The following is a 16424-nucleotide window of genomic DNA, read 5'->3' on the forward strand; positions in this document are numbered from 1 at the left end:
TTTCTGGGCTGTTAATGTCAATGGTGACCCCAGAAGAACTCAGATCCAGGGAAAAGACAACGTGCTGAATATGACTCTTGCATCCATTCACTCAACAGCCAACTAGGCACTTGAAAAATGTTGTTTCTTTCCATTGTGTCAGTTGCGTGTGTCTGAATTTCTGAATGTCTCAAGTTGAGTCATGGACAGTGATTTGACCAAGGTGCACTAGCCAGACTTGGGGGTCCCTGTAGTCAGCTGCTGTCCCCTCTGTGGATAAAACAGGGTGAGATGCACATATGTTTTGTGCCAGTTTGGCCTCAGTATGGTGATGAGTATTTGGCTGCGAGTGAAGAAAACATAAAAAAAAAATCAAAATTGTATCAAAATATTGAGATAATACTCCTTGAAGTTAGAAGTTACATGCCTGTAAATCCTCCAAGAGCTCTACTTGCTTGGGCACCGCCTGTATAGTTCAATGCAATGTATGCAAAACTGGGAGCCAAGATTTTAGTCCTGTTTGTTTGCTGGGCATCATGCCTGGAGCACACAGGGAGAATCAAAGTGCTTCTTGAACAGCTCCTTGCATGGGCAGTGCTCGGAGCACCTGCTGCTCTCTCCCACTCCTACCCCATGGTGGCCACACTCTGCTTGACACATAGGAGGATAGTTATTTCCCGCTTTAAGGGGACTGCCCCCTGGCTTTCTGTGTCCATTCCCTTTGCCTCCCCTCTCAGAACCACCTAGGACAGCTTGGTCTCTGATCCACTTAGTTTAATTTTCTGTCATCCCTTTCCAACTTGGCACAGCATGGAGCTCGAGGCGTTTGAGAAGGAGGAAGTGCTCCAGGAGTCCCAGGATGAATGTGTTTTGAATCCTTCAGTTCTCCAAGAGGGATCTGACTGCAACCGGCTAGACAGTGAAGGCCACTTGCTGTTTGATGAAGAGAAAGTCGGCCATGCTCCGGTTATAGCTGGTGCTTGCTCCCATGTTGCAGAAGATGTAATTCCAGCTGACCTACCAGGTAGCCTTTCTATTTTTCTTCCCCACACACTGTCTACAATGAAGAAAGTCTCCCCTGAAGGTCGACCCTAGTGACACATAATGGTTTGACCCAGAAAAAAGGATGGATATGAAAGACAGTCATCATTTTGGCCAGGGAGCCTTGGTCCTTTTCGAGGCTCAGTCCTTGTATCTGACTCGCTAGACCCAAAGTTAGGCCATGGGACCCAAATCAGCTGTGACTAACTGTCACCCACCTTCGCTGATCATCCACAGGAAGTGTCTGTCAGACGTTTGGGTCAAATGTTTCTTGCAAGCTACAACGATCGAATTGTTCTTTTTGGACAATGTCCCTGGCCTTCCTTGGCCTGTCCAAACAGACTGGTAGCCTTGCCTATAAGTTAGGTGAAGTGGTGTCTCTGGTGTCAGAGATCTCAGCCCGAGTCTTCATCTTCCTCATGTTGGCTTCTCTTAGCGAAGTTGGAATCTGAAAACCAGGAAAGAACCAAGTGTCCCTTTACCTTGCTTGGATGTTCCCATGAAGTACGGCTGGGCTCTGGCAGTTCCTCCAGCCTTGAATGCCCATTGTTTCTGTGTAGCCCCAAATTTTCTCTTTAATTTGAAGGTCGGTAGAATTCATCCTCCCTCAGATAGAAATGTCTCCGTAATATCAGCAAGCACATTATCTGATGGGATGAACCATTATTGTAGAAAGAATTGTAGACAGAAACTCAGCTGATTCCTAGGACTTTGAGGGAAAATAAAGTATGAAATCTACAGACTCAGCCGATGGGGTATTGGGAGAAAGCTTAACCAGATCAGCCAGAGAATTTCCCCCAAGCACTTGGAAGCAGTCCTGTCTAATTCTCAGAAGACTTCAGTGTCCTGAACTACCATTCGTAAAATATTCTGTTGTTGCCCTGAGAATATTAATGTCCTTGTGGTACCTGTGTTCAGCGAGTTGGTGTGTGTGAGGTATGACTTGTTTATTCTGACCTGCTGTCTCTGAATTTCTTACCAGAAAATCAGAATGAGTGTGACGAAGCAGCTGGACAAGAGGCAGTGTCCCCCAGGTAATTCTGAAGATTTCCGGGCTGTTAATGTCCATGGTGACACCAGAAGACCTCAGATGTGGGAAAAGAGAACGTGCTGAACATGAGTCTTTCATCCATTCACTCAACAGCCAACTAGGCACCTGAAAAATGTTGTTTCTTTCCATTGTGTCAGTTGTGTGTGTCTGAATTTCACAATCTCTCAAGTTGAGTGATGGACAGTGAGTTGACCAAGGAGCACTAGCCAGACTTGGGGGTCCCTGTAGTCAGCTGTTCTGCCCTCCGTGCATAAAAGCAGGGTGAGATGCACATCTGCTTTTGCCTGTTTGCTGTCAGTATGGTGATGAGTATTTGACGGCAAGTGAAGAAAACAAACAAACAAAAAACATCAAAATCCAAATTATATCAAAATATTGAGATAATACTCCTTGAAGTTAGAAGTTACATGTCTGTAATTCCTCCAAAAGCTGTATGTGCTTGGGCACTGCCTGTATTGTTTAACGCAAAGTATGCATAAAGTGGGAGCCAAGATTTTAGTCGTCTGTGTTTGCTGGGTGTCATGCCTGGAGCACACAGGGAGAGTGCAAGTGCCCCTTGAACTGCTGGTTGCATGGTCAGTGCTCGGAGCACCTGCTGCTCTCTGCCTCTCCCACCCCATGGTGGCCACACTCTGCATGACCCATAGGAGAATAGTTATTTCCCTCTTTAAGGGGACTGCCCCCTGGCTTTTTGTGAACCGTATCTCCGCTTTACATCAATATACTGACTCTGTGTCTAATCGTCTGAGTTTAATTTTCTGTCATCCCTTTCCCACCTGGCACAGCATGGATCTACTGGAGGTTCAGAATGACGACGTGCTCCAGGAGTCCCGGGATGAATGTGTTTTGGCGCCTTCCATTCACCAGGAAGGTTCTGACTGCTATGAGAAGTGCAGTGATGGAAAATTTGCATTTCCTGAACAGAAAGTGCTATGTGCTCTGGAGGTAGCCTGTGGTTCCTCGCATGTTAAAGCAGATGCAATTGGAACTGACTTCCCAGGTAGTCTGCATGATCTTTGCTCCGCACAATCTGTCTTGTCTAGGAGAATTCGTTGTCATGTGTAGACTATATGCGTACATATCGTTTTGAATCAGGCCCAAAAATTGCCTTTATTTAATTACTTATTTACTTATTTATTTGCAGCATAGTCAGTTTACAATGTGTCAATTTTTGGGTTACAGCATAATATTTCAGTCATACATCTATATACGTTTATTCCTTTTTATATTCTTTTCCATTGTCGGTTACTACAAGATACTGAATGTAGTTCCCAGTCCTATATAGAAGAAATTTGTTGTTTTTCTTTTATATACATAATAGTTAATATTTGCACATTTCAAATTCCCAATTTATCCCTTCCCAACCCCTTTCTCTCCAATAACCATAATTTCTTTCCTATGTCTGTGAGTTTCTCTCTGTTTTGTAGATAACTTCATTAGTGTCTTCTTTCTTTTTTAGATTCCACTCGTGCGTGATATCATGTGTTCCTTTTCTCTCTCTTTCTGGCTTACTTCACTTAGAATGACCATGTCCAGATTCATCCTTGTTGCTGCAAATGGCACTATTTTATTCTTTTCTATGGCTGAGTAGTATTCCATTGTATAAATACACCAGTTTCTTTATCCAGTCATCTGTGGATGGACATTAAGGTTGTTTCCATGTCTTGGCTATTGTATACAGTGCTGCTATTAACATCGGGGTGCGTGTGTCTTTTCAAATTAGACTTCCCTCTGGATGTATGCCCAGGAGTGAGATTCCTGGATCATATGGTAAGTCTCTTTTTCGTTTTTTGAGGAATATCCATACTGTTGTCTGTAATGTCTGCACCAAACTACATGCCCAGCAAGAGTGTAGGAGGGTTCCCTTTTCTCCACACCCTTTCCAGCATTTGGGGTTTATGAACTTTTAATAAAGCCCGTTCTGACTGATGTGAGGTGATACCTCACTGTACTTTTGATTTGCATTTCTCTGGTAATTAGCAGTATTCAGCATTTTTTCATGTACCTATTGGCCATTTGTATGCCTTCCGTGAAGAGTTTCTTTTTAGTTCGTGTGCCCATGTTTGGTTTTTTGTTGTTTCTGTTATCAAGCTATATGTGCTGTTTCTATAGTGTGGAAATGAAACCTTTGTCAGCTGCATCATTTGCAAATACTTTCTCCCATTCTGTAGGTTGTTGTTTTTTATCCGCTTATGGTTCCCTTTGCTGTGTAAAAGCTTATAAGTTTAATTACATCCCATTTGTTAATTTTTGCTTTTATTTCTATTGCCTGAGTAGACTGCCCCAGGAGAACATTGCTAAGATTTATGTCAAAAATGTTTCACCTATGTTTTCTTCTCGAAGGTTTATCGTGTCTTGTCATATATCTAAGTGATTAAGCCATTGTGAGTTTATTTTTGTTTATAGTGTGATGGAGTGTCCTCACTTCATTGATGTCTGTGTGGCTGTCCAGGTTCCCCAACACCACTTGCTGAAGAGACTGTCTTTTCTCCATTGTGTGTTCTTGCCTTCTTTGTTGAAGATGAAGTGACTGTAATTCTATGGGTTTACTTCTGGGCTCTCTATTCTGTTCCATACAATTTCCTTTAAAGTAACACATTCCCTGAGTTCGTGAACTTGGCTCAACTCCTAGTCATGTTTGTCGCACTGGCAAATCACTGGATCCATCACGGTCCTGCCAGACTCCCATATAGCTCTCCAATTGTGTCATAGGAAGTAACTTTCTGATCTCCTAATTTTGAATGAATCGCTTATCTTGCATTTAATGCTCTAATTTTCATTCCTAAGCAATATCCCTGAGATTCTATACTTGTCTGAGGCTGTTGGCAGTTTACTTTATGTCTTTGGAGATATTACTCCTTTGGTTGTTTCTGTCAACCCAAGTCTGTCTCCTTCCATTTGTCTTATCTTATCCAGAGGCTTCTGAAACCAGAACAGAAGCACCACTGCCATCTTTGGTGTGTTCTCTGAAGCAAGGCAGGGTCCTGGAACACCCAGCCTTATGAATGCCCACTCTTTCTTGGTGGCATGGAAGAGTGTTTAGACTATGTTTAGATTCTGCTCATCAGTCTAATGTCAATGGAGAATGCATCTACCCCAATAAGAGACAGCATTTCAGATTGAAAAATCCTGAATATTACTGCAGCCTTCTAGGAGGTAGCTCGGCAGTCCCTCAGGATCTGTGGGTAAAAGGATGAGGTTACTGTTTGCCTAGACTCAGGACATAGTGTGGGGACATCCTGTCATATTAAGGAGACATATCTAGGGGCTCAAGAAGCAAATCCAGTGCCTTCTTATGAGGTTCTATCTAGGGCCTCCTGGAAGATTTCTCCCACAGTACCCTGTTACCACATTGCACACATTGCCAAAGTGCTAATTTTGGCATGGTTTTGATCATACGTAAATGAGTTTTGCCCAGTGTAACTGTCCTGTTAATTCATTTACAGAAAACCAAAATGATCAAGATGGGGTGAAAGGAGTAGAGCCAACTATCTGCAGGTAATTTTGAATATTTGTGCGCTGTTGATGAAATGTGACTTCTGCAGTCCCCTAATCCAGGAAACAGCAGGAATACAAGTGTATGATCCACTTTGCCAAAAAGGAATTATCTTTTTTGTAATGTTTTCTGCTTTCATTTGGATACATATATTGTTTCCTATTTCTCATTAACTTCTCAAGTGTATACCCAATTCAGTTGAACAAGTGATCTACGATACAGTGATTTTTGTGCACTCATTTGCTCTCTCTGGTGTCATTTACAGAGTGAGATGCAAATCTGGTTTCAGCCTGTTTTGTGTTAGCTTGTTGGCATGTGTTTCATAGCAAGAAGTGGACACAAACAGTGATATAATTATATCATGCCACAATAAAGAGAGAAAGAGGCCTTAGCGGCATGAGATCTCTGGGGCACTAGGGTGCCCCCAATAGTATACACTTAATCTCCACGTAGCAGTCAGTGGAACTTAAATGAAAGGGTGAAAACCACTCTTACATGAGTCTATGTTAGGGGTCATGACTCTGCAGTTTAGAGATAATCAGTCTCTTTCTTCATCAGCTGTTATTTGGCCAGAGCACTAAGCACCCCCTCTCCTTTCTGTCTCCTGCTCCTCAAACACACACACTCTGTCTCACCAAAACAGTCAGTTTTTTCTGCTTAAAAGATCACCCTTTGGCTTCCTTCACCACTCCCTTAAACGGTTCATCTAAAGCAGATAGGACTCTAGATTTCTGATTGCTATTAGGTTAATCTTCGGTCTCCCTACCCGCCAGGCTCAGCACGGAGCTGCCGCAGATGGTAGAGGATGACATCCCACGGCACTCAGTGGAGGAGTACTATTTGACTTACTCAGCTCTTCCTGACCTGTCAGACTCCTTCTGGCCTTATAGGAGCACCGCCATCTACTCATTTGAGGGATTGGAACTCTCTTATGCTCGGGATGTCACCAGTGAGTACTCTTATCGATGTGATAAACCTCCAACTGCACTGCCAGGTAGAGCTGGTGTCTTTTGCGCTTCACACCTCTGGCGGTGCTGAGATATGACAGCCATGTGGGCAGACTCTGTATATTTATATCGAGAAGGTTTAGGTCCTAGAATTGAGTTTTAAGCACAGACATCATGCGGGTTAGGGAACGGTGCTCTCTTCCTCATCCCAGGTGAAGCCTGTGTGTTGGGTCCCAAGATAGGTCACTGAACCGAAGACAAGTGTGACAATGTCACTCACCTCTGTGCAGTTGTACAGAGGTGTCTTTTTTTATGATTCCCATCTAATGTCGTTTTTACTTATAAGGTTCTCATGTTCATACCCCTAAAATATCCCTGGAATTTCTTTCCTTCAAAAGATGTTGACAGTGTTAACTACACCTCTGGATTTGTTGTTTCCCTGGGGTCACTGCTGTCATCCGCAGTGTCCGTCTCCTCTAAGTGGAGGAGCCACCTGAACACCAGGACACAAACATCCCTACTATCACTTTGCATGTATCTTTCCATGAAGTGCGGCTGACCCCAGCATTTCCCCACTCCATGAAGGGCTGATGGTTCTGTTTAGCACAAAGCTCATTTTCATGCTAGGGTTTGTAGATTCCAACCATTATGTTGTTTTCAGTGTACAAATTCTGCTAAAGCAGCCAGCATACGGTGAGGGAAGGCTGAATATTACAGTATTCTTTTTAGAATGCAGATGGGCTATTCCACAGACTATGTGGGGAAAAGATACATTTCACTTCTGACTCAGACCTGGAAAAGGTGATTGTGGTGAGGAGATACTGCCCAGGGGTCAAGAAAGCGAACCCAGGCAGGTCCAGAAGGCGCAGCCTGAGGCCTCCTGGAATATTCTTACGTTATCCTCCTGTGCCACTGGTGATATTTTTTTCCCCATGATAGTATTGGATACCTAACTATTGACATATGTAGGGGGATCTGCTTAATGTTTCTTGCCCTGTCTGAATTAATCCATAGAAAATCATACTGTTCTTGAGGAAGAAGAGGAACAAGACCAAATATGTCCCAGGTAATTCTGAAGCCTCAGGGGTCTTTTGTTTTCTTTCTGCTATCTGTCTGTCTGTCTATCTATCTATCTGTCTGTCTATCTATCATCTCTTTATTTATTTATTTCAAAGTATATTCAGTTTACAATGTTCTGTCAATTTCTGCTCTACAGCATAATGAAGAATCATGGCTCTTAATTTAATGTTGATGTATGGTGAGGTCAGATCCAGGGAAATGAGAAACTGCTGAATATGCCTAACTCTTCCATTCAGACAACCACAATGTGTCCCTTTAACAATGCTGTCTATGTTAACAACTGTACGTTTATAAGCCCCTTTGATAATCTCTCTCAAATGGAGTAAGTGCATTCAGTTGATGCAGGGGTGCTAATCAGTCCAGGATTTCTCGGACTCTCCTCCTCTGTTTTTATTAAAAGCAGCATAAGATGCATTTCTGCCTTTCACTCTTTGTTCTTACCACTGACAAGTATTTCATAACAAGAAAAGTACTTAGAAAACCAAAATTCATATCACATCTCAGTGGTGACACAGGATTATGCTGCCAGAGTCTTGTTCCCTCAGCTGTTGCATGTAAATTTCAACAAAACTCATGCAAGAGTTGAAGCCTCCCTTGTAGTTTCTGAGTGTGTGTCTTCTGACTACTGTGTACTGAGGTAGTTCAGTCTCCTTCGTCCTGAGCTCTTTTTCTGGTCAGTGCTGGGACCACCTCCTGCTCTGTCTGTCTCCTATTCCCATTGTAAGCACACTCTGGCCCCAGATGGAGGAGGATTGTTATATCTCGCTTTGTGGAGAATTTCCATTTGTTTTCTGCGACCAGTCCCTTAACACTCCCATCAAACCCAGCTAGGACCCTGTGTTCTCTCATCCGTTTTGTTTAATCCTCAGTGCACCTGACCCCAGAAGGCTCAGTAGTGAGCAGCCGGTGGTAGAAGAGAATGAAGGCCCACAGGACTCACTGGATGAATGTTATTTGACCAGTTCTGTTGGCCATGACCTGTCAGACTCCTGTAGGCCTGACAGAGGTGCCTCATTCCCTTGGGACCAACAGGGAGTCTTCTCAGCGCTTGCTGTACATGGTGAGTACTCCCTCGAATAGAGCACACGGCTCCTAGTGGGTCCCCAGTTATCCTCACAGACTTTGTAGCCAATGACCTGTATACACTACGAGAGTGATTTCTGTAAACAGGCCCTGAGACTTGTGTTCTTTTGAATCAGGCTGTGGGATTTACTTTGCGAAAGGCATCATGTGGGTAAGACAACTTTCCTTTCTCCTCGTCCCAGGACGCCCTGCGTCACCTGGACCGCCGCACCAGTGGAGGCTGTTGGTATTAAGTCAGGCTAGAGAGGGGAAGTGAGATGTGTGGGATGTGGCCCGGCCCTGCCAGGCCATCATTCAGCATGGGCAGGAGAGGCCAACCTCCCCCACACGGATGGGCTGAGGTGAATGAATGGGACACATCAATGATGCTCGGGTCCATCCTATTTGTGGGCTCTGATCATGGCCTGTGAACAGTGTGGACGGCTGTGACTCCGACAGTGGGGCCGCAGGAGACCTGCTCTTTCGCCCCATCCGCCCTGACCGGGGAGAAGTGCTGTAGGCACAGCACAAGCACTTGATCTTTAAGGACAACTTCAGATTTCATTGGAGGCTTTTCCCTACTTTCCTAAGTAATGCTATTGGGCATTCCTTGTGATGTTTGATAAACTGTTTTGCCTTTTCCCATGCAAATGCAGAGAATATTGAGCATAGTTTAATAAAAGCCATTAGTTGGGAAAAGAGAGATGAAACTAAATGATGAAATTAAGATGTGATATTTTAAAATAATTTAAGTCTGTGATTCAAAATAGCATTTGAGGGTGGGTTTACTGGTTTTGAGCATTGTTTCACACATTAAAGTTTTTAATTTAAGAGGTGTTACCCTTCAGACCATGTGAATTATCAATAAATCTCATTAGGAATCCTAAGGCAGTGATTAATGATGAAGAAACTCTGCCTGGAGGAAATGGGAAGGGCACACGAGGCAGAGAGCAGTGCTTAGGGAAAAAGCCCGGGAAGCTCTACAAGGCGCAGGTGCAGGCCTGGGGTCAGGAGGGGCAGCCTGCGTCCAGGGAGGATTTGTTCAAGGGGGTTGTGGGAAGTGATGGTGCTGAAGAAAGAGGGGCCGGAGGGAGCAGGAGTGTCAAGGCAAGGTGAGGATTTGAGTTCATGTAGGGAGGTTGAGGAGGACAAGTTTCCCCAAGCTGAGTAAGACTGGTGAGACCGCTGATAGTGTGGAGAGACAGGATCAGAGGAAGCCGTTAGAAGGAGGTCGGATGAATCACTGATGAGACTCAGACAGAGTGCTCTCTGTGGAAGACAACGTGGTAACAGACACAGGAGAGACACGTTTAAGAAACAGTTCAACAAAGTTTGTTGAGCAGGAGGGTCTCCAGGGGGTAGTGAGGGGGGAGCCCCACAGCAATGTGCAGCAGGCCCCGTGGGCCGTGACCCCACCTGAGCCTGACCTGGACTGGATGAGCTACTTGAGCTCTTTGGTTAGCCCACTCTCTGAGAATATGAACTCACTTCACAGTAGAATTGTAAACATGTGTGATTAGGAGCAGTGCCTGGTGCCCCTGGAGGGGGGTGTAATACAAGGAATGTGCACTGTGTCATCTCCCTGAAGAACCAGACGTCCTGATTCTGTAGCACTTCTGGACACTGAGCTTCCAGTAAGGCCCTCAGACCTCAGCTACACTACTTACAGGTGCCAGTACCCACCAGCCCACCCAGGACACACGTAGTCATGGGACGTATCCCTGTGTGGTGGGTGGACGAGTCGTCAAAACACACGGGGAATGGAGTTGAAAAGGCTCCAGAAGTGGGAAGAGTTCTCATTACTTGGTCCATGTGCTATAGTCCCCAAGTCCCATTTCTAGTGGAATTTGCAGCCTTTGGGCCCCACTTCTCTTGTTATTTCTTTATTCTAATTAGACATCAACAATTCCTCGTCCTCCCTTCCCTGAGGCCTGGCCAGAATCTTGTCTCTAGGCTACAAGGAAAGGTCGCTAATAACTGAGTCATGGTCGTGACCTCAGCTGCCATCCAGTACCCTCTGGACCCAAGTGGGTGATTTTTGATCTCAGCGACGTTCCTGCCAGGCACCTGCCATCTCAGCGTCCCCAGGCACAGCCTTCAAAATGACATCTCCGTCATGTCCATGATGTCTGCCTCTGTTGTCTGGCTGATTGGGTGGTTTCCCTGATAGGCAGGAACAGCAGAAATGGGTGTTGTGGGAGGGGTTGACAAACGGAAAGCTGGATTGGTCCTACTGAACTGTCCTCTGCTTTCAGGTGACTCCTGGGAGGACCGTCCCCAAGGGCCTTTGAGTTTCCAAGGGTCAGAGATGGAAGCTTCACAAGCACAACTGCAGACAAGCACCCAGGTGACCCATCACCTGCAGCTGCAGCGGGACCAGCAGTTTGACTGTGGTGACGGCAACGCCAGGCTCGGCCTTCCCTCCACCGTGTGGGGCTTCACAGCCAACACTGAGTTTGGAGACCAAGGGCTGCCCCTGCAAGGTAAGAAAGAAACGGGGAGTAGGAAGCTCTAGTCCATGAGCTGGTCGTGCCAGAGCTGGGGTGGAGGAGACAGTGAGGCCTCTGCCATGCTCCTTTCAGGTCCACGGAAAATCCCCAACGCTCTAACAGAGGGAAGTGAGCAGGAGCCGCAGATTTAGGGCCAGCTCTGCCCCAGGTCCTGGGTTTGCAAATTCCTGGTTCTTTAACGGGACCAAGTTATTTATCTTGTGAGGTATTCCCTTGTCATTTCCCTTATCTGACCACCGGGAAGTTAAATCTACCTTCCGTGGTCGTTGGGAGTGTTAAGAAACATAGCTCCCAGGGTCCGTGATTCGGTAAAACCTGCGTCAGCACACCTGTGACTGTGTGATGTCTACCCGTGTATCCTGCTGGTGATGTAACACTTACACAATGATTGCACGTGCATTGTCTCAGCTGAAGTGCAGGACTTTTGATGGTCTCCACTTTCTCTAGACTCCGTCTCCCCTTGCTTTCTCAGAATGGCACGTTTGCCAGAGGTCTCTTCTCATCGCCCATCCTCAAGCCGGTTTTCCCCTGTCACGTGCTCTCAGTAACAGTGCATTAGTAATGTTTAGTAGCAATGTGAAAACTGCCCACACACTTCAATCGTCTGTTGACTTTTCACACGGAGGTAATTTTTCTGTTTTTAGCCCTTTATTTAAAATAAAGAACCACCTTCATAGATAAGGTGAGCCACTCAGTTTCTTCTATGATGCTCCATTTAATTTCTCCTCTCCACTCATCTCCATGGCCATGTCCTCGGTTTTCTTATCATGATCCGACTCTTCTCTGATTTTCTTCAATGAGCTTTCATACCCTCACATGCATTTCATCTGGGACGTATTCATCCTCACCCTCTACTCCTCTCAGTATCTCCACCCGGAGACTGGGGCCGCCTGGTGCTCATCTGTCAGGCGATGGCCTCATCTGAGAAATGAGGAGAGTGGAGGTGAGAGAAGAAGGGGCACCACTGGCCACCGTGCAGAGAGCTCATGGGAAGTGCTCAGCGGGTGTTAGGGATGCGTGGCCCTGACAAGTGCCATTAGCCCTTGTGGGATTTCATTGTCTTGCCTTCCCTCTAGTCTCTTTTTCTTGACCTTGGCTTCCCACATTCTCGGCCAGGACTCAGCCCCACTGGCTAGTCACTCTCTCTCCTGCACACTTACCTCAGAGGCCTGAGTCTGAATCCAGGCATCACGACAGATTTTGCTGCAAATGCTACTTTTAATGCCCTTTATTCTCATAATCCCCTGGATCTAATCGTTCATGTTACCACCAGAGCTTCTCTCGCTTATTCCTCTGATGTCTATTTTTCATTTTTCAATTTCAACTCATCGGAGGCTGTTAGAATGATCCATTCAATATCTCAACGCCATCATCCATTGCTTCCCTTGTACACACACACACGTGAGTGTTGTATTTTTATCACAGCTTCCAGGTCTTATTTAGCTTGAGTATGATAAACATTATATATAGTGTATGTACAAATATATGGGAAGCATATACTGATACACATCTGTAAACATTTCCAGTTTCAGACTTCCCCAGTTCTTTCTTTCCTGAAGTTTACTTTCAACATTGACTTTGCTTACTTTCTGCAGTCACTTCTGTCCCAATAGTACAACCTCTGACTGCCCTGATTGCGTTGCCTTGTCTTTTCTACCTAGGAACTTTCCGTTTTCGTCAATTCTATTTTTCTTAAAAAACAGTTTTTTGGCAGTGAGAACATGTTTGCCTCCTGGCAGTCTTACCAGCACTGCACAGTTTGGGGACGGTCAACAAAAGAGAAAAATACCAAGGTGTCTCCACTGGCTTCACCTGGCAGGGACGTTCAGATGGCCTCTCTTGTTCCTGGACACGTTCCTTACTTGATGTTCCTCTTGGCTGGAGGAGGAAGTCATTGTAATATCCTGAATAACAATGCATCCTGTTTTCTGTGGTTTTATCTTCAGAGCTGGGTTTGGATGCTTCCATCGGAATGAAGATCCCTCCCAAGGTGGAGGGCGAGGGCTCAGCTGCCAGCCAGCATGAACGTCAAGTCTCTAGCAACAGTAATGCCTCCAGTGTCCTGAAGCAGAAGATTCTGCGAAGAAAACTGCTGCGCAGCAAGTGGAGAATAGCATGCAGGTTCCCTGGCCTTCAAGCGTAGGGGACAGAGGTAATCACATCTAGGCCTTCCATGCACGTCTTCCCTGTTGCTCCTCATCTAAGATTATACCTCAAACTCCACTAGTTTGTCCTTTTTGTTGTTCGTTCACTTAACAGTTGATCCTCCCTCTGTCTGCTCTTTTCTCTGTTTTCCATGGGAGTTGCCACCCTGCCAGGCCCTTCCATCCCAATTTGCTGTTTCTACTGTGAACTCTGCTGTGTTCCTGCCACTGCTGCCCTGGTGTTCCTTCTCACCTCTACTCCTAGCTACAGGGAAGCCCGGCCCCGAGGTCCTCCTCATCAGAAGAGCATCATTTAGGCCCCTGAACACGGGGTTCTTTGCCTGAAATCACACACTGTCTTGGTTTCATTGCCTTTCTTTCCCGGCCCTCCCTCCCTCCACTCCACTGCCTCTTCCAGAATCATTGTCTTAATGATTCACCTGCACATGGGTTGGCTTCTGCAGAACACACCTAGGACAACATTGACTCCTCGACGTCTCCACGTGAATAAAAAGTGATGTAACTGAGGAATGAGAACCCTGATTACAAAAACTAAATAAGAACCTCAGGCCTAGGTGGGAATGCTGCACTGGCCTGGGGTCAGGTTTCTCACCTCTGGTGGTCAGCTCTGGGTTAATGTCCATGGGGCTTCCAGGGCCTCAGTGGAGCCGGCATTAGGTGGAGGACAATAGATGGCAACCTAAAGGGACATTGACCTAAAGCAGAGACAGAGGCCAAGTGATTGCAGAATGCAAAGACAATGACGTGCCTAGGGTTTCAGACCTCTCTTCCTTTTACTCACATGACTCCGTCTACATGTTCAGTAAAGTGCAGAAAAAAATGAACTGAGTTGGAGTCTTAGGCCAAGGAGTCTAGGAAAGCATCATAGTGAATTAACTTGGGGCAGATTTATGAAGACGGAGATATACAGGATACAAGAAGATCAGTGGCTCAGGCAAGGGAATTTCAGAAGGCAAGTGATTAACTCTAGACTATCCGAAGGAAGGTGAGAAAATGTTTATGGCCAGTGGGAAAGGGGTTCATGGTGGAAGTAATGAAGCGACGGAAAGAGAATGGTGTGAGGCAGTGCAGGGCTAGTGGGTGGCTGTAAATTCTGCCGTCACGAATAACCTGGGTGAGCTTGGATCTATGTAACACGAATGGCTTGACCCAACCCCTCGACACTGTGATTCTGAAGTTCTGGGGTGAGGTTTCGGCATCAGTATTTTTCAAAGCTCTGCTGACATGCATGTAGGGGTTAAATGGACTATGGATTTGGTGGGATATCAGGAACCAGGATAGGGGTGTCCCAAGGATCCTTGCTCCAGACAGCAGTCTGTTTCTGAATGTATATGAGGGATGCTCAGCACATCCCTCCTGGGACATGTAAGAAAGGTATCACTTCGGTCCAGATGAAGGGGAATCAAAAGTCAGTTGGCTGCTGAGGAACCAGTGGGGGGATCTGGCTAAGACTCTGCAGCAGCTTTGAGCTGGCGTATCCCCAAGCACAGGTGGGGTGAGGACAGGGGTCCCTAGATTCTGCACCACAGTCTGCACGTTTGCTTCAGGAGGTATTTCTTCTAACTCGTGGATCTCCCTTTTCCCTTCAGCACCAGCCTCGGGCTCCCCCTTCAGCCCCTCCTCTCAAGAGGATCCCAGCCTGCTCCTGACTCTTGTCACCATGTGGTCATCCCTCCAGGCTCAGCCGTCAGCAGAACCCAACGAAGACCCACATTTGATCCCTCTGTCTCTCTCTCTGTCCCTCTCTCTATCTCTCCTATGTCTCTCCATCTCTCCCCTGTCTCTCTTTCACAGTTAACGCATTATTTTCGGTACTCTGAAAAGATTTTGCCAATTTGAAGAAACCACATCATCAAATTTACCTTTCCCGCTAGATGTAAACTATCTGCAACAGAAAATCCGGTTAAAGTCCAAACTGAACACTGCAGGGATGCTTTGCTGAGAATCAACATCACAATCACCAGCCACAATCCATGATTTTTACTCCAAAGGACTGATCTGATGGGAGAAATCCCAGGCATCAGTCCCCAAATGTGACCCAGTGCTAAGGAGACCAGTGCTTAGATGGATGCACAGCTGTGAGAGACTTTAACGCTTGCTTCTGTGAATTGCCATCCTGCACACACTGGCATCTGGAGCAGCTGGAAGAAGGCAACATGTCAGCCTGGACAATCTTTGCCACCAGATGGGCTGTGCTCGGTGCAGGTGGCATTAACCATGCAGTGTCCGTGCTGAAAAGGTTTCGCTTGAGTTTCGTCATGAGGTAGTTATCAGACAACTGCAGAATCTAGACCACTGAACAGGACAAGTGGCCTGTGTTTTTCAAACAGGCGATGCCTCCACAAATTAGATGACAGAAAGGAGAAGAGATGTTTTGGGTTCCAAAGAACTAAAGAGATTGTGCTGCTATATTTCTTTAGTCCTTTTGAACCCAAACCCTCTCCTCACCTTTCTGTGGTTGTCTTTAATGGTGGTGACATTGACTTGTGTGCAGAACACAGGTCAGTTGTCTGGCTCAAAGGTCTACATTCTGCAGTTGTCTGACCCCTTCCTCATCATTAAACTCAGGCCAACCCGTCTGCCAATGATGCCACTTACTGAACGCTGTGTGCTTCCTGGCACAGCCCCTCTGGAGAGTAAGCACGTCCACTTTGCGCGTCACCACTCTTGTCCTCTTAGCATTGAACACTTTTTCATGGAGGCAGGAGCCAGTGAGATCCGTTCATTGGAACACACATTTCTCTGTGTAGAATCAGTGATTTGATGAGTAGTTCTCTGAGAGTGAATAAATATCTTATTCTATGATTGTCATTCTCTAAACTGTTGCCATCCCTGATCGATCCCCGATGTGTGTCAATTACCATATTTGTGTTTGTGAAGCAGAAATTTTCCAGTGCAGTCATTCTGTTCATTTGTACTGCTGGCGTTGTGCTGTGGAAAAGTCAATCCTACCCCTTCCATTTAATTAAAAGTTCTTTGGAGTTTTACTGTGACGGTGTGTATTTTTTAAATTCAGTGTTAATTTAATTCAGCGACTGATTTAGTAGACACGGATATAAATTAATAGAAACATTCGTTTTTCTCCTCTTCATT

General features: G+C 45.8%; 1 protein-coding gene across 4 annotated transcripts in view; it reads left to right on the forward strand.

The window, feature by feature from the left end:
- LOC141578633 (NBPF family member NBPF4-like) overlaps positions 1-16324 on the forward strand; it is a 30268-nt gene extending 13944 nt beyond the window's left edge. For 2 of the 4 annotated variants that reach the window (XM_074370198.1, XM_074370197.1), the window contains 10 exons: positions 789-1003; positions 2003-2054; positions 2857-3071; positions 5518-5569; positions 6341-6561; positions 7529-7580; positions 8464-8654; positions 10912-11139; positions 13113-13318; positions 14921-16324. In XM_074370198.1, the coding sequence (XP_074226299.1) occupies positions 789-1003; positions 2003-2054; positions 2857-3071; positions 5518-5569; positions 6341-6561; positions 7529-7580; positions 8464-8654; positions 10912-11139; positions 13113-13309 (1423 nt within the window). In that variant the 3' untranslated portion in view covers positions 13310-13318; positions 14921-16324. The remainder of the gene's footprint in view (positions 1-788; positions 1004-2002; positions 2055-2856; positions 3072-5517; positions 5570-6340; positions 6562-7528; positions 7581-8463; positions 8655-10911; positions 11140-13112; positions 13319-14920) is intronic. The other 2 variants (XM_074370199.1, XM_074370200.1) reach the window with 2 other exon arrangements.
- Positions 16325-16424: the final 100 nt, after the last annotated feature.

The sequence above is a fragment of the Camelus bactrianus genome, chromosome 9, assembly GCF_048773025.1.
Source record: "Camelus bactrianus isolate YW-2024 breed Bactrian camel chromosome 9, ASM4877302v1, whole genome shotgun sequence".
Taxonomy (NCBI): domain Eukaryota; kingdom Metazoa; phylum Chordata; class Mammalia; order Artiodactyla; family Camelidae; genus Camelus; species Camelus bactrianus.